This window comes from Macrobrachium nipponense, chromosome 1, assembly GCF_015104395.2.
Source record: "Macrobrachium nipponense isolate FS-2020 chromosome 1, ASM1510439v2, whole genome shotgun sequence".
NCBI lineage: Eukaryota > Metazoa > Arthropoda > Malacostraca > Decapoda > Palaemonidae > Macrobrachium > Macrobrachium nipponense.
The window spans coordinates 108,328,438-108,355,845 of record NC_087200.1 but is presented as its reverse complement, the minus strand read 5'-3'; the positions used below and the strand labels follow the sequence as shown (position 1 = coordinate 108,355,845).

Below are 27,408 nucleotides of genomic sequence, written 5' to 3'. Positions count from 1 at the left end.
TATAAATGTGTGTATATGTATGTGTATGTATATATATATATATATATATATATATATATATATATATAGATATATATATATATAATATATATATATATATATATATATATATATATATATATATAAGTAAAGACGAAAGCGCATGGATTTCTGACTATCATTTTCCTGTGGTATTCGCTTATATATATAATATTTTTTTTTACTATATACGTAGGATACAAAATTCCGAAAAGGAAATGTATCACAATTAATTTTCACAGAGCTTGAAATCTGAAGATATGAACATTTATCAGTTTGCCAGATGAATTTCTCAATTTTTTCAGTGCACAACCAGCTATATCATAGAAAATGGTCAGTTTTAGTGGGGTACTGATGTAAATATTTCACTTTATCTGCCTTGGCAAGTCATAGAATGTGCGACATTTGCCGCTCAGAGGCGGGAAATGTGGTGAACAAATATGTGAAAAAACCCACCAAAAATGCTTTTAGCAACAATACCTCAGGACATGTTTATTTAGATACTGACTCGTCTAACACTATCATTAACTAAAATTTGAAAATTCCTTGAAAATCACAGATTGCTACGCCCATTGATTCTACCATCATTTTTATCATCTAATCAATTTCAACAATTTTAAAGGAAGAAATTCATTCTATTCTTCATGTAATTAGTAAAAAACATAACTATTAAAAACTATGAATTGAATTCAAAACACATGCACTGACAGACCGAATACAGCTAAAACCTGATTGGCTGGCTGGTTGCCATGTTGATCTGTTAGCCAATGACAGCAATCTACTTTTGTTCTATTTATAGACATTTCAATCACAAAGTACGACAGCAAACTGTTGACAGCATTCGTAACAATATAGAACAACCTTCTCCAAGATCGATATGATGAATTGTATTTTGTAGTCCTACTTATTGTTAAAATTCACGAGTTGCATTACAATTATTTTCATCATGTATATTTGTGCATCTTAACAAGTATTTTTGTTGAAAACAAAATGTATTAGTGAACATATGGTCTCAATTGTCCCACTATTTCACTAATGATGATGTTAATCATCTCACATTCACTTAACAGTATATTAATACAAATATGCAGCTACTTCTATCATTTTTATAATGTTTTAATTCTCCACTTTTCACTTTTACTAAGAGGTTTTTAACATTTCTAACATTGGTTTATTATTCATACTCTTTATAATAACAACAAAATACAGTATATATATGTAATGAATATTACATGATAAAAGGAATGTGGGAACATTCTTTAGAAGCAATACATATAACGTAACCAGGTCAGGGGCCAAGGAGGCCATGGAGGAAAGTCTGCCCTAAAACCACTGTCCAGGATGTGTGAGTGTGAACCTTACCTAAGCAAATGTATGAAAAAACATCAAAAACCCCTTCCGTGAGAACCTACTTAGTCTCATGGGATGATGTGTCTTAACCTAGATAAGTATGTTCGTTCACATACCTGTATCTTTTGATTAGGTTTGCTCGCCTATGATTTGTAAATGAATTGTAATTCAGACTTCCTCTACTCCTCTTGTTTCAAACATCCATTCAGAAACCTTCTCTGCAAGCTATCTCAAGATGTAAACCTTTTACAGAATATAAGTGTATTTTTGCTACTCTGTATTTCCACGACTTACCCTCTACCCACGCAAGAATATGAATATAGAGTTAAGAGAATGTCTTCGCAATTCAACGGAAGAAGAAGAGACTGAGAGAGAGAGAGAGATCACCCACTAATGTTCACCATGCAAACCAAATTACAAAAGGGTGGTACGTTTTGTAACACGGCGAACCACTAATATATATAGATTTGTGTATAGGTAATATATATAGGGTATCGTCAGTGGAACCGGACTATCGGCTGAGATGGACACCCCTGGCCCCTAAATTAGTCCATCTCAACGAGTCGACTGTAATGCAATATACAACTAGTACATATTATTATGAAACTCAGGTTACTTTCTTATTCTTTAAATAAAAACAACAATTTTATGTATGTGAAATGAATATTATCTTACAATGTCTATGTTTATTTTTATTTAAGATTACTTTTTCCTTTAACTCCTTTGAATCATTTCTTAGCCTTTTTGGAAAAATTAAAGTTCTTCATCAGGAAACATTTCTTCACAACAATTCCTTTATTCCTCATTAATCCCGATAAGAGGACTTTACATTGTCTTCTATTTCCCAAATGTTACCTGTACTTATTAGTTCTTCATATTATATTCTTATAACATTTTTTAGGCTTTATGTTGTTAGCCATTCAACAGCCAGCCAGAAAATACCCTTTAAATCTGAGATTTACAAAATGGAAATAATCTTACAACATACAAATATAACAAGACTTCAAAATATTTTTAAATTAAAACAATGTCCACATCGAGGGAGATTCTGTATCACAACTGCAGTGGACCTCTAAAACTCATATTTAAATACTACTAACCTTTCATCTTTGACAGGATCTTGACTGAACGTTATTTCTTTTTCTTTGATATTCCAAATGTTGGCCAATTCATGAAGTTCATGACACCTACTCGCACACATTTCTTCAAAGAGTGAGAGGTTCTCACTGACACCACCTTCACCTCCACCATCAACCCCTGCTTGAGCAGTATTGTTACCAACTCCTGTGACACCAGATACTGAGAGACCTTGAGTTGATAATCGCTGTAGTGGACCACTGAAAAGCAAAAGACTCATGATTAAATTTACTTAATGGCATAAACAGACATCAACATAAAAAAATTGATTTACCAATGAAGGATATAGGCATAAAAAAATAATAATAATTGAATATACTGTTTTGCACACTATGCAGGGGTCTTTTGTTCCTACATATAGAGGGGTGACAAGAAGTGATGCACAAAGGCTAATGGTTCAGCTAACATCTCACCTGGTTGCCCGCAAGACAGTTTTGTCTTCTCCTGCTTGCGTAAGGCTAAGCAATTGCAAATGCCCCAAGAGTGAAATGTGTTATTTATGTGGGTAGCCCCTGGTTATCTGCAGTCCAGTTTTACGGTGCTTGTCTAGAGACAATGATAATGGAATTTTCAGAGCCGGTATGTACCAATCCCCACTCACCGGCAGTGATAACCATGGATTGGCATTATTATGACCCAATATCTGGGGATTGTTGGGACATCTATCACCCCCACATAACCAGGGACTGCCTGAATAAAATATTTGTGATCCAATTTTTTCATTATTTTACCAGTTATTCTTTAATCATTGAAGATATATAATCATTACAGTAAGTGTGTAGCACATGGGCCTGAAAGTAGGTGTAATCTCAGGGATGGTGGTGCTGCTAATAACGAATGTAGGCACCCCATCTGTGTCAACTACCATGAGTCAAAAATGCAGTCTGACCCTAAATAAGTAATAAAATTTTTCGAGATTTTGTTTAAAGATAAAACTGAAATTGAATTGAGTAAAGATAAATTGGAAGAGTCAGCACATGAGCAAGGAAGAGATGAATTTGAGAGGATGCTGGAAGAAATTCTGAATGTTTTTGCAAGGGATGTGATTATGTCAGCAGCTGATGAGAGGGAAGGGGCAGAGCGACAGTCATGATGACAGTGACACAAGTGCTGTTGCTGATGACAATGAATATACAGGTGAACAGTCTGTGTATTTAGGCAAAATACATAGTTTATTGCCCATCCATTCAGTGCCATCTCAGGTATGTCAGTGCTCATCCCTACCACAACCCTTGGTTTTCCTCTAGCTGTTTCTTATGGTCAAGTTTCTAGAGTATTTATACTCTGTTTTTTTCCATCTGTCCATCCGCCTGTGGTGTTTTTGTATGGTAACACTGCGTCCCGGGCTTTAAATAGTTACGCTATGTGTAAGTTTTAGGTAAATAAAAGGATATCAGGGTGTACATTTGCAACTGAAAAGTGTTTTAATAATTTACTGTATGTGAATTACACCGTTAATATTCGAAATAGGATATTGTTATTATTGTTGAATGTAAGCTGAATGTAACTATCTAAAGCCCGGGACACAGTGTTACCATACACAAACACCACAGGCGGATGGAGACATGGAAAAAAACCGAGTATAGTTAATGAAACAAATGTGTATGCACAGTGCTGCAGGGTGCAGCTTCAAATGGAGGAACAGATATTTGTGCCACTGGTGCAACTACCTCACTGCCCTGCAGATTAAACATATTCAATACATCAGTATAGATGAATTGGCAAATATCTTCAATTTTTTTTTATTCAAGAGATAGTGCTAAAGGGGAACAGGGATAAGATTGTGCTTGTCCTGACCATCATGGATTATGTACAGTTAATGTGCCAGAGATTGTACTGTATTATCCATTACAGAATCTTTCCTTGGATGATGGCTTCTCCCTTTAAAAGGAAATTACCAATAAAAATTAAACTCCACAAAACTAACAAGCCAGGTATAAAGTTTTATTTCTTAAGTGAGGCTGAAAGAGGATACGTCTTACACTTCTTATCATGATGTATCACCCGCACTCCATGACTGTTTGGATTTTTGGCACCATCTATTAATAAAGGATACCATGTCTTTACAGATAATTTTTCAAATTATGTCGCCTTATCTGAGGAACTTTTGGAGCACATCATACACACTAATGGCACTTGCAGTTGACGAGAGGGGTACTGAATCACTGCAAGAACTAGTATGCTCAGAGGTGCCTTGGAACATGCTTGACCACTACCGCAAAGGTAATAGCCTTGTGATATGTTGGCAGGACACTCAGCTCGTATGATCACCAATGCTGACAGTGTGGAAGTTGAGTAGTATGTACGCCACAAGCGAGTAAGGAAGCACAGCAAGACATTACTGCAATCAACCACTTTACTATGTCCCTGTGGTATACCAAGTACATGAGAACTGTTGATAAATTTGAACAGGCTATCAAATTTTACAAGCTTTATCAATACAAATGCCATGTGTTGCTGCAGAATGCTCTTGCACTTTACCTTAAGTACTACAGTATGGATGCACAGAAACTGACTCTACTGGAATTCCACAAGTTGGTATGGGATGTATTGCTCTATTTCAACATCGAAGATTTGTCTGCAAGTGGCTCAGATTCCTTTATACTTCTGCAATGCCTGTTGATGACAGTTCTATTGCCCCTTTGCATACCAAGCCCCTCCGGTAGCACCTTCTGTCAAAGCTGTCTATCCTGATAACCCTTTTGTGCTGGAGCATGGTGACTATAATGATACCAATCTCCTCCAAGAAACATTACCACCTAAGAAGAGGCCAAGGACCCTTGGATCCTTTTGATGTCTGAAGACAGCATTGCTTAAGGTCATGTTTTTAAACAGCTAAATACCAGGAGGGAGAAAGAAATGCTGCCTTGTGTTCTATAAGTGGCAAAAGGCGAAAGACCTCTTTGCAGTGTGTGGTACTCTGCATAAGGGGGAAGTCCTTTCAAGGCATGCCACACCTTCCATAAATGATGGTCAATGCCATCCTCAATAGGAAGAGGACATGACCAGCAATTTCCTTCAGATATTGCAAAGATATTTCTTGACTAGCATTTTAAAAATCGTCTCCCGTATGTCGGCGGCGTTTGCGAGTGAGCGCTGAAGCGGAAAAAATGTTTTTTTCGATAAATCACAGCACGCTTAGTTTTTAAGATTAAGAGTTCATTTTTGGCTCCTTTTTTTGTCATTGCCTGAAGTTTAGTATGCAACCATCAGAAATGAAAAAAATATCACTATCATATATAAATATTAGGATATATGACAGCACGAAAAAAATCTCATATATAATTATATACAAATCGAGCTGTGAGCATAACGGTTAAAGCTAACGAGTTAATTTTTTATCGTTGTATTGTACACTAAATCGTGATCATTTTGGTATATAACACATTGTAAAACAATCAAGGCAACACAGAGAAAATATTATCACAATAGGATGCATGAATTTGTAATGCACAGACGTAAAAAAAAAGCCGTTTTCAAAAATTCACCGTAAATCAAAATATTGTGTTAGAGACTTCCCGTTTGTTGCAAAATGAAGGTAATTGACTGAATATTACTAGACTGTAAGTGTTGTAGCTTACAATTGCAGTTTTTGATTATTTCGGTAGAGTTAAATTTGACTGAAAGACAAATTTTTTCTATTTATCATTATTTATATGAAAATATTTCTAAACTGATAAAAGCTACAACCATGGGTTGTTTTTGGTTGTATTCTACATGAAATTCCACACATTTCCATATATAAAACTTCATGTAACGGCTAATTTAAAATGGTGCAAACATTACAACAATTGGACAAAAAAATTTATGATTTTTTCGGAAGAGTTACTGCGCGGACGTAAGGAAAAAGTTTATTTCATAAATTCACCATAAATCGAAATATTGTCCTAGAGACTTCGAATTTGTTGCAAATTAAAGGTAAATGATTGAGTACTATTACTAATATGTAATAGTTTTAGCTTACAATTGCGTTTTTTTACCATTTTGGTAGAGTCAAAGTTGACTGAAGGTTGAAATTTTGGCACTTATCAATATTTATATGAAAATATTTCAAAACTGATAAAAGCTACAACCATGGGTTGTTTTTAGTTGTATTCTACATGAAATTGCGCACATTTTCATATACTATAAAACTTTATGTAACAGCTAATTTAAAACGGTGCAAACATTACGACAATTGGACAAAAAAATTTATGATTTTTTCGGAAGAGTTACCGCACGGACGTAAGGAATAAGTTTTTTTCATAAATTCACCATAAATCGAAATATTGTGCTAGAGACGTCCAATTTGTTGCAAAATAAAGGTAAATGATTTAATATTACTAGAATATAAGAGTTTTAGCTTACAATTGCGTTTTTTTACCATTTCGGTAGAGTCAAACTTGACCGAAGGTTGAAATTTTGGCACTTATCGTTATTTATATGAAAATATTTCAAAACTGATAAAAGCTACAACCATGAGTTGTTTTTGTTGCATTCTACATGAAATTGCACACATTTTCACATATATAATACTCCATGTAACGGCTAATATAAAATGGTGCAAAAATTATGTCAAAGTGACTAAATAATTTCTGAGATGTGTCGCTGATGCTTTTTAGTGCGAGAAGAAAGAAATTCGTGCTTGCGCGCCTGGGTAATGATTGTAAACAAAACAACACCTTGATCCGTGAGCTCCCAGCATCCCCCAAGGCGCGTGATTCAAAAGTTTTCGCCTAGTGGGCCTATGATAACTATTTTTCCGTGATTTAAAAAAAAAAAATTTTTCGTCGACGTACCATACGTCCAATCGGCACCCGACAGACAATTTTCATTGACGTTTAATACGTCCAATCGATGTTAAAGGGTTAACATTCCTCTTATTATAATTATATTTTTAAATTTTAATAATTAGGTACTAATTCATCTGAGGGTATTCTGTGACAAAAACAAATTTATATTTTGGGGAAAGGACAAAATTTTCTTGTATCTCCTAACTTTTACTCAATATTTCACAAGTTATATATTCTATGTTAACTTCCCATGTACCATCAATTTGAAATAAAAATTAAGGGGGCTAGCTAGTACCCCCATATATGGGTGGTATAGGGCAAAAAATGCAGTCATGATAAAATTCATGGAGCTTCATATGGCAATGGAGAATGCGTATATGAAATATTTCTTCAAAATTTGTCTTACTTTCATTGTTAGTGTAATTAGTAAAAGTAACTCTATTAGCCAAAAACATTGATTCAAACAAGAAAATGCAGTACTTCTTCCGTTATTGTAAATTTTGATAATTATTATCAAACAAATTGTGAGCAATGGCATCTGTAGAGATTCCATAAGTCACAAGACGGGAAGGTGTGCTTACACAGCCTTCAGTGCAAACAGAAACATGAGAGAGAATACACATTTGAGTTTCATCATTGATATTTGCTTCCTTTTACGTCTGTTTTTTTTTTTGTTTCAGCAAGAATTTCATCATGCCAAAGAGGAAAAGACAAGCAAAACATCTCGCTAACATGTAAAAAGAGAGAGAGAGAGAGTGCCGCATAGGAAGGAGCGCCCTGTCTCGCCTGATGCACAGTGCCCCAGGCTACGATCTTTGAACAAAGGGATCTTCATTTATGATAATTTAGTTTTGGTTTATTAATACCCAAAAAGGCTTATAAAATTCAAAATAATCATGATTTATTAACATTGTAAAAAGAGTACACGTTCGAGTTTCATCTCTGAAGTTCGCTTCTTTAACGTCTGTTTTTCTTTGTTTCTGCAAGAATTTCATTATGCCAAAGAGGAAATGACAAGCAAAATATCTCACTAACATACAGAAGAAAAAAATTCAGTCTAATAAAGAGGTTAGAAGATCATATTATCAGCAATATTAGCCAAGTTAGTGAAGGAGAGAGAGCGAGTGTTGCGTAAGGAGTGCCCCGTTTCGCCTGATGCAGTGCCCTAGACTACAATCTTTGAGCAAAGGAATCTTCATTTATGATTAAATTGTGATAAATAACAAAGTTTTGGTTTACCAATACTACCCAAAAAGGGATATAAAATTCATAGTAATCATGATTTTTAACATAAAATTCATAGTAATCATGATTTATTAGCATACAAAATTCTTAGTAATCATGATTTATTAAATTTTGAACACCCGTATCTCAAAACTATTCTTATTGACCTTCAAAGTCTATTTTCTCTCTTAGTTTTAAAAGTATTCAAAGTCTACCTTCTCTCTTAGTTTTAAAGGTATAGCACTGAACTTTGGTATATAACTTAAAAAGATATTATATAGAACAATAAAACGGAACCCTTTTTTCCAATTTTTTATCCATTTTTTTTCCTGATTTACAGTGGTCCTCCCATATTCGCAGGGGATGCGTACCAGACCCCCCGTGAATAGTTAGAACCCGAAAATAGTTGGAACCCCAATAAAAACGCTAAAAACTACCTATTTTGTTAGTTATAACTCAAGAAAAACCAACTAAAAACTTTTATACTTGGTTTTTTTAAGTTTATCACAAAAAGTGCATTTTATGATGAAACTGATAGAAAAAAAAAGGAATTTCTAGATATTTCTCATTGAAAAATACTGAATATAGGATAATTTTCTGGGAATAATATGGGGGGAATATTCCCGAGAGAAATCCGTGAATGTGTGAGTCCGTGAGTCCAGAGAACACAAATACAGGGAGTCCATTGTATAGGTTTTTCTTTTACCATAATGAAAACATTCATATCTAGCAAAAAAATTACTTTTAGAAAAAAATAAAACTTCATTTGATTGGAGGTCTACTTTTGGGAAAAAAAAAAAAAAAAAAAAAAAAAAAAAAAAAACTTCATTTGATTGGAGGTCTACATCAGGTCTATATATGGTAGTAATCCCACGTCTTAATATTAAATATCAAGGGAGGAGATAAGATCTGAGAAATGGTTATTTTCGGGATAAATACCACTGGTGTCACAAAACCAAGGGTCAGAGGCAAAAATCATATGCAGTTTGGAGATGTCCGAGTCACCTTATTAAATGGTAAGAATGTCAAAGTCCTGTCTTTTAAAAATGGCATTAGCCAGCCGACACCCTTAAGGCTACATAATTAAAACAGTAAATATAGCTTTATATACACAACAAAATATTCTCCATTTTCAAGATATTTATATTTATAACAGATTATACTATAATCTTAATCTTAGACAAGGATATTTTCTATTAAAATTTGAGATATAACATTAATAAAAAAATATTAATAAAATACTCACAGACATACTTAAATCATATAAAGCGGTACCTTATCAAATAATTTACTTTTCCTGTATAAAACACTAAATTTTCACCAACTTCCTATAAATTTCAGTACACAAGTACTTCAGAAAAATAGTTTAATTCAATCTTAGATGACCTCTATAAATAATATAATTGATAATATAGATAACTGAATCATTAAACCAATATCAAAATAATCTTCAAGATCCTAGTAATTTTAAGCAATCTTCCTTTAAAGTACCCTGTATGTACATACTAGTATGTTACAAAAAGATGAATTTATTACACATTTTTTCTTTATATAATTGAAAATACTAAAATTCTGTATGAACAATAGCTATCATAAATCTTATATAAAAATTTAGAAAAAAAAATTGGTGTCCCTATAGGTAATAATTTAAAATATACAATGCTTTTAGCTTCCTATATATGCTTAAGAGGATAAACTGTTAACACCACATTTGAACCCTACCAACCAATTTTATATACATACGCTATTTTGTAGTATGTAAACATTAAATTTTCTCAAGTCTTTACCCCACACAGTGTATATACATGACCTGATCTCGGTCATTTGTGGGTTCGGGATATGAAGGAAAAACAGGAGAGAGATAAGTTTACGTACATGCAATGTAGGACATGCAAAAATAATAATCAAGGGAACGTTTAACACAGGTGTATTCTTCTAGCTACACAGGTGGCCTTTACTTGTAATTATTACGTTAACTATACTAGTGCACAAACGAACGGCAGGTTAGACTGTTATTGACACTACGTGGTGACACACATCTTTGTGTGGCGGCCTACGGGAATGTGACTGCGGGGGCACTGGGCACTCGTCTCGACCCAGTCTGTACTCTATGGGACCCGCTAACGAACTGATCTGACCGGTAGTGCATTCCGCTTCAAATGCCCCCTACACACATCATCATTATGCAAGAAGCTGATTGGTTATAGAGATGCGTGGCACTCTTTTGAACTCCCCAAGCCATGCCAACTTGTTACGTCTTTGGCGGTTGACTTGCGCTGTTGCACATACACACAGTATCATTTATAATGGTTTCACAGGACTTCAGATTATCACAGAGAAGGCATATTCAAAACTGTATTGAATCAGCTCATCCATGTTTAGCCTAGCACTCCATGTACAAGCATTTTAGTCTTAAATCTTAATTGCATGATTGTTACTTACTGTATATTGTTACTTAATGTACTACATATATGTATATAGCAGTATAAATGCACTTTGTAGCTTTAGATTTGCTCTGTATGTACTTATGTTTTTTCTATAAAATGCCTTATGCAAAAAGATACATATATATACAAAATAATGCATTACATGTGGACTACTTGTGTCTGATGATACACTTACTTCATCAAGACAACTAACCTGGGTAAGAAGGGTTAAGGCAAGACATCTTGCTTGCTAATGTGTTGTATTTTGGGTGATTTATATTTAATACACTTTTACGGTAATCTCTTGATTATCTGGAGCTTCTTTATTCGAAATTCAACATTATCTGACACATCAGGACCAATCTTTTTTTAGTTTTTTTAAAATGATAAACATTGATTGTGTAAACTATTATATTGTGTTTTGTATACAAGAGAAAAATGAGGTGTATATATGTATGTACTTTTTACAGTTTGTTTGTTTGTTTGTTTGTATGGTGTTTTTACGTTGCATGGAACCAGTGGTTATTACGCAACGAGACCACAGGCTTTCCGTGATTTCCGAACCACGTCGAGAGTGAACTTTTATCACCAGAAATACACATCTCTCACTTCTCAATGGAATGGCCGAGAATCGAACCCGCAACCACCGAGGTGAAAAGCAAACACCAAACCAACCACGCCACTGAGGCGCTTTACTTTTTACGGTATAGAACAATGTAGTACTTTTTACAAAGCTGGAAGAAAATGAAAAACATTGTGTAGTATACCACACTGCATGTTGCGTACAAGAGGAAAATGAAGGAATTTGCTTTTTTCTTTTAATTGCATTTATGTTTTTTACAAATACAGGCAAAGAACAGCGGGAGTTCTGTTCCCAACCGAGTTCTCGTAACCAAAAATCATCGATAACTGGAACATCACAGTAATTAGGATAATAAATGGCACTTATGACGCATAAACTCCGATCATTCTGACGAACCACTCACCAGCACTGAAAATCGCTTACAACACTGATAAATGTTATTGGCACCAAAAATCCAGATAACGACATCATTAGCGAAGCATCATAAAACCAAAACACCATTAACCGATACCACTGATAAGCAGGGACTGTCTTTATGGGAAAATAAGGTAGATAACAGCTTTTGCATCAAGTTTTCAGATTAAAGTGTAACAGTTGTTTTTTAAAAGCTAATTTAGTTTAGTTAAGTGGTATTAACCCTTAAGAGCCTGGCTAAAAAAAAAAAAAACAACAACACCCCTGGCGGGGAAACTTTGAGATTGGCAAATTTAAGAACAAACCACATTAATAGAAAGAGGAAGATATCCAAATGCACTTGGTGTACAAAAAGTTGCCATTAGTGGGTAGTATATGGGCAATAGAAGTAATGGAACCTCTTTCCCAATCCATTCCTCCAAATCGATGGTGCATAATACTGATGCTCACCATGAGTAAATCTGTCCACCACCCAAACCTGTTATTGCTACTTTCATAAATCTAAGATCCTCTGGCTTAAACAACAGTTAAAATGCATTTGACTTAATCATAAAGAAGGCCTTATGAGGTCTAGTTTAAGAGCAGAAATTTACGGCACAGGGCCGAGATTAGATTTCAAGGGAAAATGTAAGGAAAATTCTACGGAACAAATTTACAGGGGACGTATTTACAAGTTAATTACTAGATGTACTAGGACTCTCAAGGTCCAACTTATTACTGAAAGAACAGTTCCTTGTAGCACTGAAATCACAGCAGGAATGAAGGTGATAGGATACCTATAAACGTGTGTGACACACAAAGGACTGATCAAATGCAGTGATGCCGCCTTCCGCCTCGCTTAATATAAATCTTATGTTCGCAGAATTCCCTCAAAAGGCAATAAATGGCTGAATTACTTCACAGAGAGTTATTGTATTGAATAGGAGGGTGTGTAACACAAACACCAACTTACCTCATCTCCCTTAGTAAATTCTTTTAGCTACTGATAATACAAGGTCATTTAAGCAATGAGCACTACTTAGTAAATCTCATTCAAGGGAACAACAGCACTTGAATTAGATTAGTTTCATGAAACAGGGAAGCACGGCTGTGTGTGTGTGTGTGTGTGTGTGTGTGTGTGGTGTGTGTGTGGGGGGGGGGGGGATAACACGGGGTAGCTATGAATGTTCGCGCAAGCACAGAAGCAGGAAAAAATTCAGAAAAATGACATATTTTTAATAATTTGTATTTTTCATAGCTAACAAACCCTTGGTCTTAACAATGGGAAAATCTTCTAGTGCCAGCTGAAAACCAGTTAAAAACAATCAAAGATTGAAAAGCAAGGAATCTGTGGTACCTGGCAACTCATGCATATACGATGTGGATGTTGGTCACTGACCAGGCTTGGAACCTCATGATACACCAGTCTTTCTTCCAACCCAGGATATGAGAGAGGTGGCTAGAAGTGGGCAGTTAATGTTAAGACCTCAGGCTTGTTAGCTTTGAAAAATAAAATTGATTAAAAATTTGTCATTTGTTCATTTGCAGAACAAACCCTCAGTCTTAACAATAGGACAGACTTATAGTTGGAGGGAGGTACAAGTATCCTGAACCAACTGAGGGGTTAAACCCACCTGACCACCCTTGCACCCCTCCTAGAAGATCGAGTTCTAAAGAAGGGGGTCTGAGCCCGTGATAGAATAGATAAATGAGCATCTAACAATTAAACCTTCTGGGATTAAACACAACTAGCAAACATATGTACAGTGTCCCCCTGTATTCGTGGGGGATGTGTACCAGACAGCCCCCCCCCCCCCCCCCCACGGTGAATAGTTTGAACCTGCAAATAGTTGGAACCCTTATAAAAATGCTGAAAACAGCCTATTTTGTTAGTTCCAACTCAAGGAAAACCTACTAAAAATTTTCATACTTGGTTTTTTTAATAGTTTTATCACAAAAAGTGCATTTTATGATGAAATTTATAACAAAAAACCAGGAATTTGTGGATATTTCTCAGAAAAATACCTTGAATACGCGAATTTTCCCCAGATAATGCAGGGCAACGTTCCTGAGAGAAATCCATGAATGTGTGAGTCCGTGAATACGGGGGGTCCACTGTATTCAGAAATTATGTATGAAAATTCGTAAAGTAACTAAGTAAGATGAAATACGTCCAGATTCACTGCATTCATGGAAGGTAAAAAACTGTCTGTTCAAGCAACAAACCACATAGGCCACAGGGATCTGTTACCACTCCTTCCTCCCCCTGTCAGAGAGATAAGTGCTACCGAGAAGCAATTTGTTTATTGTATAGGAACAAATCAAATAACTGCAAACAGTATGGCTACCACACTCAACTGTATCAGACCAGTTCCAGCTTATGACATGTTTTATTCTTCAACCCACCTGTAGGAAGAAGTAAGGAAAAAAAGAGAAAGGAGACCAGCCATCTCCCTCATCCTCTCTCCCACACCATCATTTTAGGTATGATACAAACTGTCCCACTGGGGTCACTGGATGACCTACATAACCCGTTGGGCAGGCACCACCAGACACCCCCCCACCAAAAAAAAAAAAAAAGTCCAAGGACCTGTGGGCAATATCCTTCAGGAAAAGGAAGTGAATGTGGTCTGCTGAAGCCAGGAACCAGCATTTAAAACCCTACAAACAGAAAAATTCTTCTAAAAGGCCAGAGAGGAACTCATTCCTTTGATGTCATATGCTCTAGCCTGCACAGATTCTGTGACAGAACTTTCCAGTGAGGAGTATGAATGCTTAATCACCTCACGCAGCCAGAATGAAAAGATCTTGGAAATTTCCATTGTGGAAAATCCTTTAGATAGCAGCGCAAAGCTCTGACAGGACAAAGCAAAAACTCCTGTGGATCACTGTCCACTAATTCATTCAGAAAAATGAAAAAGAGACAAATCTGCCATCATGAACCGAAGGATCTCGAGTATTACCTACAAATCCTGGGACAAATTCATAGGGCTACAGACCTCTAGCCCTTGGTGCTTTTACTGTCATAAGATGGGCCATGAAGCTCACCTGCTCTCTTCAAGAAAGCTAAGGCCAACAGGAAAACTCTTTAGAGCCAGATTCCCAACTGATGATTGACATAGTGGTTTGATGGTTGGATTGGAGCTCAAGTGAGACTACTCACTACCAGAGATCGCTTCATACATAGGACTTTACACCAATAGCTAGACTTCGGCCACCATATTCCTCTTTCTGGAATGTATTTGACCATGAGCTCCACAGAGGTGTCGACCGCACACTGGTGCATCTCACCTGAAAAATGAGTGGAGCTGGTGGCAGAATGGAGTCGTCTTCTCCAATGAACAATCCTGGGCCCATGAAGAGAAGACCTAATTTCTGTCACCGACAAGAGGTCTAACAAGGTCTTCTAAGTAGACAGAGAAGACAATAGGATACCCCATAGGGATGTCCTACAGTGACTGCCAACCACATCCGTATGTTACCTTCTTTGGTGGTTGGTTTCTGCTTCTTTAATTAAAGGGCGCTGAAGAAGGAAGGGAAATTCACTCCAATGCTACCAAGGTAGGGTCCAGAAATGCAACCACGTGAAATGCACAGAGCAAGAGCAGTTCAGTAGGTGGAAGTAGGGCATCTGAGGAGTGACTGAGAATGACAGTGCTACTTTCTCTCATCGACCTCTCTTATTAAATTTGTATGCCCTCCAGCAGCTTCTTCATTAATTCTCAGCTTTTGGGAGCATAAGCCAGCAGTTTCTGTAAAGTATGGGCAGGCAGCAGGACAAACGAAGCGGGGAAGCTCAGGTCAAGGAGAGAAAGAGAAAGACATGCCTGGCGATGGTTTATTTACAAGATTTGCTTCAACTGAGTGGCAAAATGGGGAAAATATACAATACTACTCATATGGGGGTATCAGTCCATTAAGGGTTAAGGGGGCCGGCCGGAACCCCTATATATGGTGGTATAGGGCGAAAAATGCAGTCATGAAAAAATTCATGGAGCTTCATATGGCAATTGAGAATATGTATACGAAATATTTCGTCAAAATTCCTCTTACTTTCATAGTTACAGGGTAATTAGTAAACATAACTCAATAAGCCTAAAACATTCATCCGTACAAGAAAATGCAATATTTCTTCTGCTATCGTAAATTTTGATAATTATTGGCAAAGAAATTGTGAGAAATGGCATCTGTAGAGATTCCGTGGCTCGCAGAAGCGTCTGAAGCGAGTATCTGGTTCAATCATGAATCAGTTGGACCATAGACGACAAGTAGATTACACGTTCGAGTTTCACCTCGTGACATTCGCTTGCTTTTATGTATGTTTATGTATGTTTCGGCAAGAAGTTCATCATGCCAATGAGGAAAAGACAAGGAAAACATCTCGCAAACATACAGACGAAGAAAAATCGCTCAAGTATTATTACAGAATATCATAATATATGCGTAGTTGGTGAAGAGAGAGGGGAGGGTTGTCTAGTAACGCCCCCTTCTTGCCTAGCAGCACGTCACACTGTGCCCAAGGCTACGATCTTTGAGCAAAGAGATCTTCATTTATGATAAATAACATAGTTTTGGTTTTTTAATACCCAAAATGGAATATGAAATTCATAATAATCATGATTTATTAAATTGTCTTTGTAAAAAGAGAGTACACCTTCGAGTTTCACCTTTGACATTCTCTTGCATTTACTTTTGTTTATCTTTGTTTCGGCAACAATGTCATCATGCCAAAGAGGAAAATACAAGGAAAACATCTCGCTAACATACAGAAGAAAATTCGCTGTAATAAGCCGAGTTAGTGAAGGGGAGAGAGGGGGTTACGTAGGAAGGAGTGCCCCATCTTGCCTCAAGCAGTGCCCCAGGCTACGATATATGAGCAAAGGGATCATCATTTATGATTAAATTATGATAAATAAAATAGTTTTGGTTTATTAATACACAAAAAAGAAATATACATTCATAATAATCATTATTTATTAACATTGTCTTTATAGAAATACGAAGGAAAACTTTGAACGCCCGTATCTCAAAACTATACTTATTGACCTTCAAAATCTATCTCCTCGCTTAGTTTTGAAGCTATAACATTGGAATTTGGTATATAACTCAGAAAGACATTATAGAACAATCAAATAGAGCCCTTTTTTCCAATTTTTGTTTCGTCTTTTTTTTATAAATTTTTTTTCTCGTGATTTATAGGATTTATTTTTTTTACCATATTGAAAAATTCATATCTAGCAAAAAAATGACTTTTAGAAAAAAAAAACTCCATTTGATTGGAGGTCGACATCAGGTCTATATATGGTAGTAATCCCAGGTCTTAATATTAACCCTTAAACGCCGACTGGACGTATTTTACGTCGACATTTTTTGTCTCTCGGGTGCCGACTGGACGTATTTTATGTCGACATACAAAAGTTTTTTTTAAAAATTCGCGGAAAAATACTTTTAGGCCTACCAGCCAAAAACTCTTGAATCACGCGCCTTGGGGGATGCTGGGAGTTCACGGTTCAAGGTGTTGTTTTGTTTACAATCGTTACGCAGGCGCGCAAGCGCGAATTTCTTTCTTGCCGCACTAAAAAGTATCTGTGACACATCTCGGAAATTATTTCGTCACTTTGACATAATTTTTTTACCATTTTAAATTAGCCGTTACATGAACTATTATATATGAAAATGTGCGCATTTTTATGTAGAATACAACAAAAAAATACTCATGATTGTAGCTTTTATCAGTTTTGAGATATTTTCATATAAATAACGATAAGTGCCAAAATTTCAACCTTTGGTCAACTTTGACTCTACCGAAATGGTCGAAAAACACAATTGTAAGCTAAAACGCTTATATTTTAGTAATATTCAATCATTTAACTTAATTTTGCAACTAATTGGAAGTCTCTAGCACAATATTTCGATTTATGGTGAATTTATGAAAAAACTTTTTCCTTATGTCCGCGCTGTAACTCTTCCGAAAATAATCATACATGCGATTGTGGTAATGTTTGCACCATTTTAAATTAGCCGTTACATAAAGTTTTATATATGAAAATGTGCGCAATTTCATGCACAATACAACTAAAAACAACCCATGGTTGTAGCTTTTATCAATTTTGAAATATTTTCATATAAAAATGATAAGTGAAAAATTTTCAACCTTCGGTCAATTTTGACTCTACCGAAATGGTCGAAAAACGCAATTGTAAGCTAAAACGCTTATATTCTAGTAATATTCAAGCATTTACCTTCATTTTGAAACAAATTGGAAGTCTCTAGCACAATATTTCGATTTATGGTGAATTTATGAAAAAAATAACATTTTCTTTACGTCAGCATGGTAACTCTTCCGAAAAAATCATACGTGCGATTGTGGTAATGTTTGCACCATTTTAAATTAGCCGTTACATAACGTTTTATATATGAAAATGTGCGCAATTTCATGTATAATACAACAAAAAATAGTTGAAGGTTGTAGCTTTTCTCATTTTCGAAATATTTGCATATAAATCACGATAAATATAAAAAAAAAACCAAAAAAAACGTTCGGTCAAATTTGACTCTACCGAAATGGTCGAAAAACGCAATTGTAAGATAAAACTCTTACAGTCTAGTAATATTCAGTCATTTATCTTCTTCGTGAAACAAATTCAAAGTCTCTAGCACAATATTTAAATTTATGGTGACTTTTTAAAAAAACTTCCTTCCCTCCGCACACGGATTCTCCGCCACAAATCTCCGAAATGCGTAAGTCCCATTCTCGGAATATTTGCTCCGTTTCATATTAGGCATTTCATAGAGTTTTATATATGAAAATGTGCGCAATTTCATGTAGAATAAAACGAAAAATATTTGAAAGTTGTAGCTTTTCTTATTTCCGAAATAATTGCATATAAAAAAATATATATATAAAAAAAATTCGACATTCGGTCAACTTTAACTCGTCATATATGGTCGAAAACTGCATTTGTAAGCTAATATTCTTACAGTATAGTAATATTCAATCATTTGTCTTCATTTTGAAAGAAATTGGAAGTCTCTAGGACAATATTTAGATTTATGGTGAATTTTTGAAAAAAATATGTTTACGTCTGCGCTTTACGAATTCATGCATTATTTTGTGATAATATTTTCTCTGTGTTGCTTTTATCGTTTTACAATTTGTTATATACCAAAATGATCACAATTTAGTGTACATTACAACGAAAAAAAAAGTAACTTGTTACCTTCAACCGTTTTGCGCACAGCGCGATTTGAATACAATTATATATGAAATTTCGTTTTTGCGCTATCATATATCGCATTATTTATATATGATAATGATAATTTTTTTCATTTCTGATGGTTGCATACTAAACTTCAGGCAATGACAAAAAAAGGAGCCAAAAATGAACTCTTAATCTTCAAAACTAAGCGCGCTATGATTTTTTGAAAAAAATATTTTTTCCGCTCCCGCGCTCACTCTGAAACGTCTCCGGCACACGGGAGACATTTTTTTTTTACCGCTTCGGCGTTTTAAGGGTTAAATATCATGGGAGGAGATAGAATTTGAAAAATGGTTATTTTCGGGATAAATTGCCCTGGCGTCACAAAACCGAAGGTCAGAGGCAAAAATCACATGCGGTTTGGAGATGTCCCAAGTCACCTTATTAAGTGGTATGAATGTCAAAGTCCTGTCGTTAAAAAACGGCATTAGCCGGCCGGCCCCCTTAACAAGATAAGGCAAAGAAGGTACAAAAGTCCCCTTGAACACAGATTTTTTTTATTGGCCCCTTTCCTGTTTTCGCTATTATCTGACCGACCATTGCCTCTATTAATCCAGATAATTGTGAGATTACTCTATGTATTCAGATTCTGCAAGCTTTTTAGAATTCCACGTTCTCATTATATAAAATGATAATTCTAACCAAGCATATTTACCATTCTCTCCAGGATATAAAAAAAAAACTGGGTTTGATGAGAGATAAATACGCATAGTTACTTACCTTAGGTTGTCATCAGGATCTTTGAATTCTTCATCAGCATAGCGAAATTCCCCAATCACATCCATATCCATTTCTTTAAAGCCCTGAAAAAGCAAGAGAATATGGGGAAAACTTTATTAACTTGAAAATCTTAGTTCCTGGAGTAATGAAAAACTCATCTGCAACTAATTGTCAATAATGCATAAATAGCATGTAATTACAAAACAAATAAGATATACCTTTAACTTAAATAATTACCAATTACTACAAAAGTAAGCAATGACTGCAGAAAAGTAAATTCTATAAATAAAGCCATATAGAAACCACAAGTAATCAACTTTGGCCAAGTCAGTATCATACAGTCAATATGAAAAAATTCCACAATGTAGTAGCTCCTGCTTATGAATTAACAGATAAAGGTTAGTTGTTAATGTTCCATCTTTCTACAGTGTTAAAATATTAGCAATAAATGTGAGTCACAGCCAAAGATCCTGCAACATACAGTTTCTTGAAACTTTTTACTGTTATCTAGTCATGATACTCTTTTCACTCAGCTATCCAACCTGTTAATAATTTTTCCTTCCATAAATTTTCATTTTCTTACTAAACACTATTTGATGGTGAATCACTGTGAATAGAAGTAAGTTTCTGGTTACACCATGCAGCACTTAGAACTTGTACGAAGCAAGTTCATTGGAAAAAAATCTGCTCTTACCATTATAAATATAAGTTTCACCAAATGATTGATTTAAAAATGTTCAACATAAAGCTGTCCAAAATAATTTTTAATGTATATAAACTTTATAAATTATTTTGTTAAGGTGGTCAATAAAGAAAGGTATAAAAACCATATGTAATCTGATTCTTTCAGATATAAGCAAAATACTGTGGACAAATTAACAGCCAAGAACATAGTAACTTGAATGTTGCATATTATTGTTACCAATTAGTCACTCTTCTCAAATTACCCTGGCTCTAAGGGAATATTATCAGACAAAAGAACAGTAAAACTGATCAATAAAAAGGGTTTACCAGTAAATCTCACTAGAACTAGACTATGGCAACCAAAGGTTACCAGTAAATCTTACTAGAACCAAACTATAGTAACCAAATGTTAAATTTTACAATATGATGCTTTTTGTGATTTCTCCAGTAAATCACATGACTTTCTAATATGTCCTGTTTTGGTGTTCAGTTTGAGATAGAAAAAGAATTACAAAAATGTGAATAGCCCAGTTAGAGATAAAAAGAACTACAAAAATGTGAATAGCTCATGAAATGTTATAACTACATCTGACTTACTTTCAGACAATATGTATTGACAAAAAATGTAATAAACAAAATGTAAAAAATTCCAAGACCATATCTCAAAGAAAAAATAAACTACATATTATACAATGTATATAAATTGGAGAAAGAATTTTGCAAGTCAATGATACAAACCCAAATTACTAAAGATATCCCATGTCCCCTAATATTAACAAAATCATTTTGCACTGTAGATTCAGATACCTGTCAAATTCATAGAATATTTTTCTTCTATAACTAACCTCTCATAGATTGAACAGCATCTGTTCTTGAAGATTATACACACTTCTCATATACTGTATGCCTCAATATTCTTGAAGAATCTACCTCATTGCAAGATAAAGTAAATACCTGCACAACCTTATCAAGCTGTAGACAAGCACCCAGTTTCCCTTTATAAAACCTAAAATGGACTCTAGGATGGTACATATTACTTTAGGTTCTAATTCTGCAGGTTGATATTAACGTTTTGCAATGGTAAAATTGAAAGTAAAATTATCCATCTGCTCCAAGATCACACAATCCAATCTATAATTATAAAATTCTTTTAATTGTTCATAAAGGTACTGACTTTGCTCATCATTATCATCATAATATATAACTGAAAAGACAGAAAAAGCCTTTCAGACATTAGTCACCATAACCAAATACTTAAGCTCAACATTATGCTGCAAACAGAACAATCTGACAGTCAAGATGCTTAAAAAGTAGCCAATGAAGCATTAACTTCTACACTGAGTACACACATGGTAGAGTCCACAGTTATTTCCATTACAGTCTTACTACTGCATTGCTGGTACTTGTGCCTTTTTGTTTTATGTGCTTGAATGATTTACACAGTGGAGGATAAATAAAATTTCCTGTTTGTGACAATCTTTGCCAGTCCCTCGTGTTCTTGCCAAGGTGTTTGCCTGCACCTCAATGGTACTGCCAACTGACATAAAAAGTAGCTAATGAAGCAGTTACTTCTGCACTGAATACACACATGGTGGAGTCAGCAGTATTTCCATTACAGTCTCACTACTGCATTGCTGGTGCTTGTGCCTTTTTGTTTTGTGTGCTTGAATGATTTACACAGTGGAGGATACATATATTTTCCTGTTTGTGACATTCCTTGCAAGTCCCTCGTGTTCTTGCCAAGGTGTTTGCCTGCACTTCAATGGTACTGCCAACTGACATAAGGCCAAAAGTGTTCAGGCTGGATAAACCATAGTCTAAGAAGTGTTATGAAGACAGTTCTAAAACACATTCCTGCCAAGTATGATCTTGCCAAAGAGATGCGTCACATCTTCAATGACATGACAAGGGCGTCTGCATGAGAACATGGAGCAATACATTTGAGAAGGTTGACTAGTCCACCCTTCTCTGGCATAAGCCATAGCATTGGGTGGACATGTTTAATACTACACTGAAGATTGCTTCCATGAACTTTGTGCATCTGTGAAGGGTTCTTGAATTCAAAGTGTCTAAGGCTGGCTCTTCCAGTTAATACTCCAACAATATGTAACTTTGGATACATCAGGGAAATTACTGAGAAATTTGACAAATAGATTTGGTTGACACTATCATGTAATACTCATTTCAAATAAAACTGACTTGATTCAATGTTTGATACCCACTTACACCTTGGCTGATGAGCTAGAAAAAATCTGAACCAAAGGTGAGCAAGAATTGTGCTAGCACTTCATGTTGAGCAGGCATTCACATAAGAGGATGGATTTGTTAAGCAACTGTACTTTCTCAGAGAATTGATGGTCATCCTTCCTCCAATTTGGTACTGATGAATGGCTTGGTTTTGGTGAAAATCAACAAAACTTGCTGCAAATTACCTTTGGGTATATGGTATCATTCACAACTGGGTAAAATTGCAACTCATCCACAATGCCCTGTGCATCTAACATTGAGCAATATCTATCTATCCATCAGCACCAAACAACCAATGGATGGATGTATGATATTCATTGCCAGGGCCCTCAGACTTGGCAGCCAACTTAATACATTCCCTTGAACATACATAATGTATTGGTTCAGATGTGAAGTTACTGTTTACCGCAATCCCAATTGACAAATATAAATAACTAAACTTAAATTAACTAGCCTAAGAATACCCAAAATTTTTGGTCTTTTCATGGCAATAGTCAAAAAGAACAAATATTTCCTGTGGGGTGAGGAACCCTTCTACCAACAATAAGATGGCAAATTACCATTCCTAGCTATAGTTTTCTATCACTAGAGATAAAAGAAATATGCCTTCACCACACAAAGGAAGTCATGGTTGACTGCAAGCTATTTCCCTGAAACCTCACATTTAACTGGAATCAATTAAATAACATCCGTCCCAATTGGTCTGTCAGAACAACTGAACTGAATACACCAACATTTTCTCAAAACCTCAAAACAAACCTGTTCATTTTCATACCCAAAAACCATTGGCAGTTTGTTAATCCAAATCCTTTTCTACAAAACCCTACCATCTCAAATGCTGATTCAATCTGTCAACTATATAATACTAACCTTTCTATCACTTCCCAATATCTCCAAATTTCTGACACCTTTTTCAATTTTTCTTGTCACTCATACTAAGAAAACCATTAATCCAGAGATTTTTGTGTATTTATTTGCAACAACATTTACACTTTACTTTCATCATTGGCAGCTGAAACAATACTATACCTTTATACATTTCCTTCTCGCTTGACACAAACATTGTCTCTTCCCAACACTTTGTGCTTGCAAACCCTTACCTTCTTTTATTCACCTCATTACGAGACACCTCTTCCCTCATCTTAACACCATCTATTACAATTATATAGTATAGTCCTTCATGGCATATAAATGCACATAAGAAGCATATACGTACTGTCCATATGAACGGCTCTAAAATCCACTCCTGTGTTTATATAAGGTGGTGAGACCTCCACTTGGCTTACGTTATATTACACGAGGATCACTACTATTAGCCAATTTTTTCCTTAAAAATACTTTATGTACGTAGTATCATTATTACCACTACTATGTTTAACATATGAGTTTTATTTTAGCAGATTACATGCACTAGGATAGGTTTACTATGCATTTTTCAGCTTTGCTAGATTCCACTGATAATACATCAGAGTTAACTTCTGACTGATTAATAAGCCTGGAATCAAACATTTTGTAGGCTAAATACAAATAGTTATACATTCAACCAGGCTTGCAAAACTTAGGGCTATCTAATAATTCATTATTATTTCTTATACACAATCAACAACCACTTACTGTTTCATGCAAAACACTAGCATCAACAACAGCAAGTGTTAACAATAAACTGAATTAAGAAACAGCTGTTTGCCAATGTTAGTAACTGTATTGATTGAGTTGCACTACAGTTTTCAACTTCTTAAATAATTGCTTAATCACCCTTCATGCAATTAAGAAGGTCTTGGGAAAATATACAACCAAATTTAAGCTGCACGTAGCTACACCTGAAAAATCAAATAACGAGCAATCTACAAACATTTTGGAATAGGTAAAAGCAACTTTCAAAAAGGGCAAAATCATGCCCTTACTTAATTTAAAAGTTACTGCAAAAAAAGTTAATCTACATTTTTTCAAAACCAACTGGGTAAATTTTACAAATATAAATGTAGGTACCTCCGAATTGTATTTTCTTTGTCAACTAATGCCAGTCAAGATGTCAGTATTGGTCAATCATCTATCATTTAGCAACTTACGGCAATGACAATGTCAGTAAAACTCAATCATCTGATTATTTTGAGAATTTTAACATTACCCGAATACAAATATATGTAGCACATGAGTGCAATGTTCATATTTTATGATATTGACCTATGATGATATTGCATGAAATATAACTGGATAACATAAAACAGCCAGCTTATTAAAGTTATCATGATTTTAAATACAATTGTACTATTTACACTGTAGGTGTAATAGCCTCACCAGGGCCAACAGCTCACAAGTATTTTGGTGAACTAGCTAAGAAGTTTTTACACCCAAGTGACTCGGGGATTACTTAGTTCAGTTGTTGGTGTGACTTACCAACCTTATGACAAGAGGGTACACCCTACACACACAAAATTTTGATTTTCAGAGCTCTTTGTCTTTTAACAATTCAACTCAGACCTCTTGCAAACACATTTTAACTTTTGCTCTAACTCCTACAGTTTTCTTCACTAGCCCCAATCACTATTGTATCACCTGCGCACACCACCCATTCCACAATCCGTGATGGCCATTTTTTATACAACTCACCAACTTCTTGCATCACTCCATCCACAAAGTTACTGAACAGCCAAGGATGCATAAAACATTTTTGTCTCACTTCTACAAATTATAACACATGCTTTGCTTCTACTAAAAAACTTTCAATTGCTCTCAACTTACTTTCCAAACCATAAATTCTTAACAACGTCTGCACTGTTTTATTTTCAACGTAAGGTTCTTTAGATTCATATATGTCTTGTACATAGTTTTCCCTTTAATACTTCCACACTTCCAATACAGTATTACACAGCAAACATTTGATCCCCATATCTTCTATACTATTATCGGTACTTCTTTCATCAGTTGAGCTTAACCAATTGAAACCATACCTTGCTTTCATTGGAATAGTAGTATAAGTAATGACCATATAATTCTTCAGTCTTTTTTAATGTTTATCTTTATACAAAGAAATTATGCTCCTTTCACCCATTCCTTCAAACATTTCCCTAAGCCAGACAAACCTTACTCAAAACACATCCACCTCCACACCACATCATCTCGTGTCATCCTAACGACTCCTGGTGTCTATTTTTGAACTTCTATAAGTGTATTCATATGACTACGTTAGCCCCCTTTCCTCTTTAGTCACCCAGCTTTGCCTCTCTTCTATCCTCCACATTCAACACTTCAATATATCCACTTCAACCGGTGAAAGCATTCACTCCAATAAGCACCTCTCCATGCACATCCTTTACTAACCCAGATCCATTCACTTATGACAGTAACTCCTTTACATTTATGTCCCAGATATTCTTCCTCATAGCAACCTTTATATCAAATATTTAACTTCATTTTTTTTTCTCTCTCTCTTTCTTCTTGATTACCCTATCCATCTTTGCCCAAAACTTATAAGAACTTTTAGGTTATATAACTGCACCTCATGCAAGATTTTCTGCACAGGCTACATGATGATGGATATATTAGTTCTAACAAGTTACTGCTATAACTATCCAGTTATATACTAATACGCTGTATTAAAAAAAAAATTGGTTTTGTTGAATGTCCAGTTAACCCTTAAACATCGAAGCGGTATTTCCGAAAGTGTCTCCCGTATGCCGGCGGCGTTCACGAGTGAGCGCCAAAGCAGAAAAAGTTTTTTTCAAAAAATCACAGAATGCTTAATTTTCAAGATTAAGAGTTTACTTTTGGCTCCCTTTTTTGTCATTGCCTGAAGTTTAGTACGCAACCATCAGAAATGAAAAAAATATCATTTTCATATATAAATATTGGAATATATGACAGGGCAAAAAAAAAATTTCATATATAATTGTATACAAATCGTGCTGTGAGCAAAACGGTTAAAGCTAATGAGTTAATTGTTTTTTGTTGTATTGTACACTAAATTGCAATCATTTTGGTATATAACAAATTGTAAAACGATCAAAACAACACAGAGAAAATATTATCACAATATGATGCATGAATTCGTAACGCGTGGATGTAAAAAAAAAAAGCGGTTTTCAAAAATTCACCGTAAATCGAAATATTGTGCTAGAGACTTCCCGTTTGTTGCAAAATGAAGGTAATTGACTGAATATTACTAGACTGTAAGTGTTGTAGCTTACAATTGCAGTTTTCAACCATTTCAGTCAAGTTAAGTTGACCGAAGGACGAATTTTTTTCTATTTATCGATATTCATATGAAAATATTTCAAAACTGATAAAAGCTACAAGCATGGGTTGTTTTTGGTTATATTCTACATGAAATTGCACACATTTTCATATATAAAACTTTATGTAATGGCTAATTTAAAATGGTGCAAACAACGACAATCGGACGAAAAAATGTATGATTTTCTTGGAAGTTACCGCGCGGATGTAAGGAAAAAGTTTATTTCATAAATTCACCATAAATCGAATTATTGTGCTAGAGACTTTCAATTTGTTGCAAAATAAAGGTAAATGATTGAATATTACTAGATTGTAAGAGTTTTAGCTTACAATTGCGTTTTTCGACCATTTCGGTCGAGTCA

The 27,408-nt window shown here is 35.0% G+C and overlaps 1 protein-coding gene across 10 annotated transcripts in view; it reads right to left on the bottom strand.

The window, feature by feature from the left end:
- LOC135219538 (serine/threonine-protein phosphatase 6 regulatory subunit 3-like) overlaps window positions 1-27,408 on the bottom strand; it is a 449,492-nt gene that overhangs the window by 52,883 nt on the left and 369,201 nt on the right. For all 10 annotated transcript variants that reach the window (XM_064256386.1, XM_064256382.1, XM_064256381.1 and 7 more), the window contains 2 exons: window positions 19,883-19,965; window positions 2,469-2,705 (listed from right to left, as the gene is read on the bottom strand). In XM_064256386.1, coding sequence (XP_064112456.1) covers window positions 2,469-2,705; window positions 19,883-19,965 — 320 coding nt within the window. The remainder of the gene's footprint in view (window positions 1-2,468; window positions 2,706-19,882; window positions 19,966-27,408) is intronic.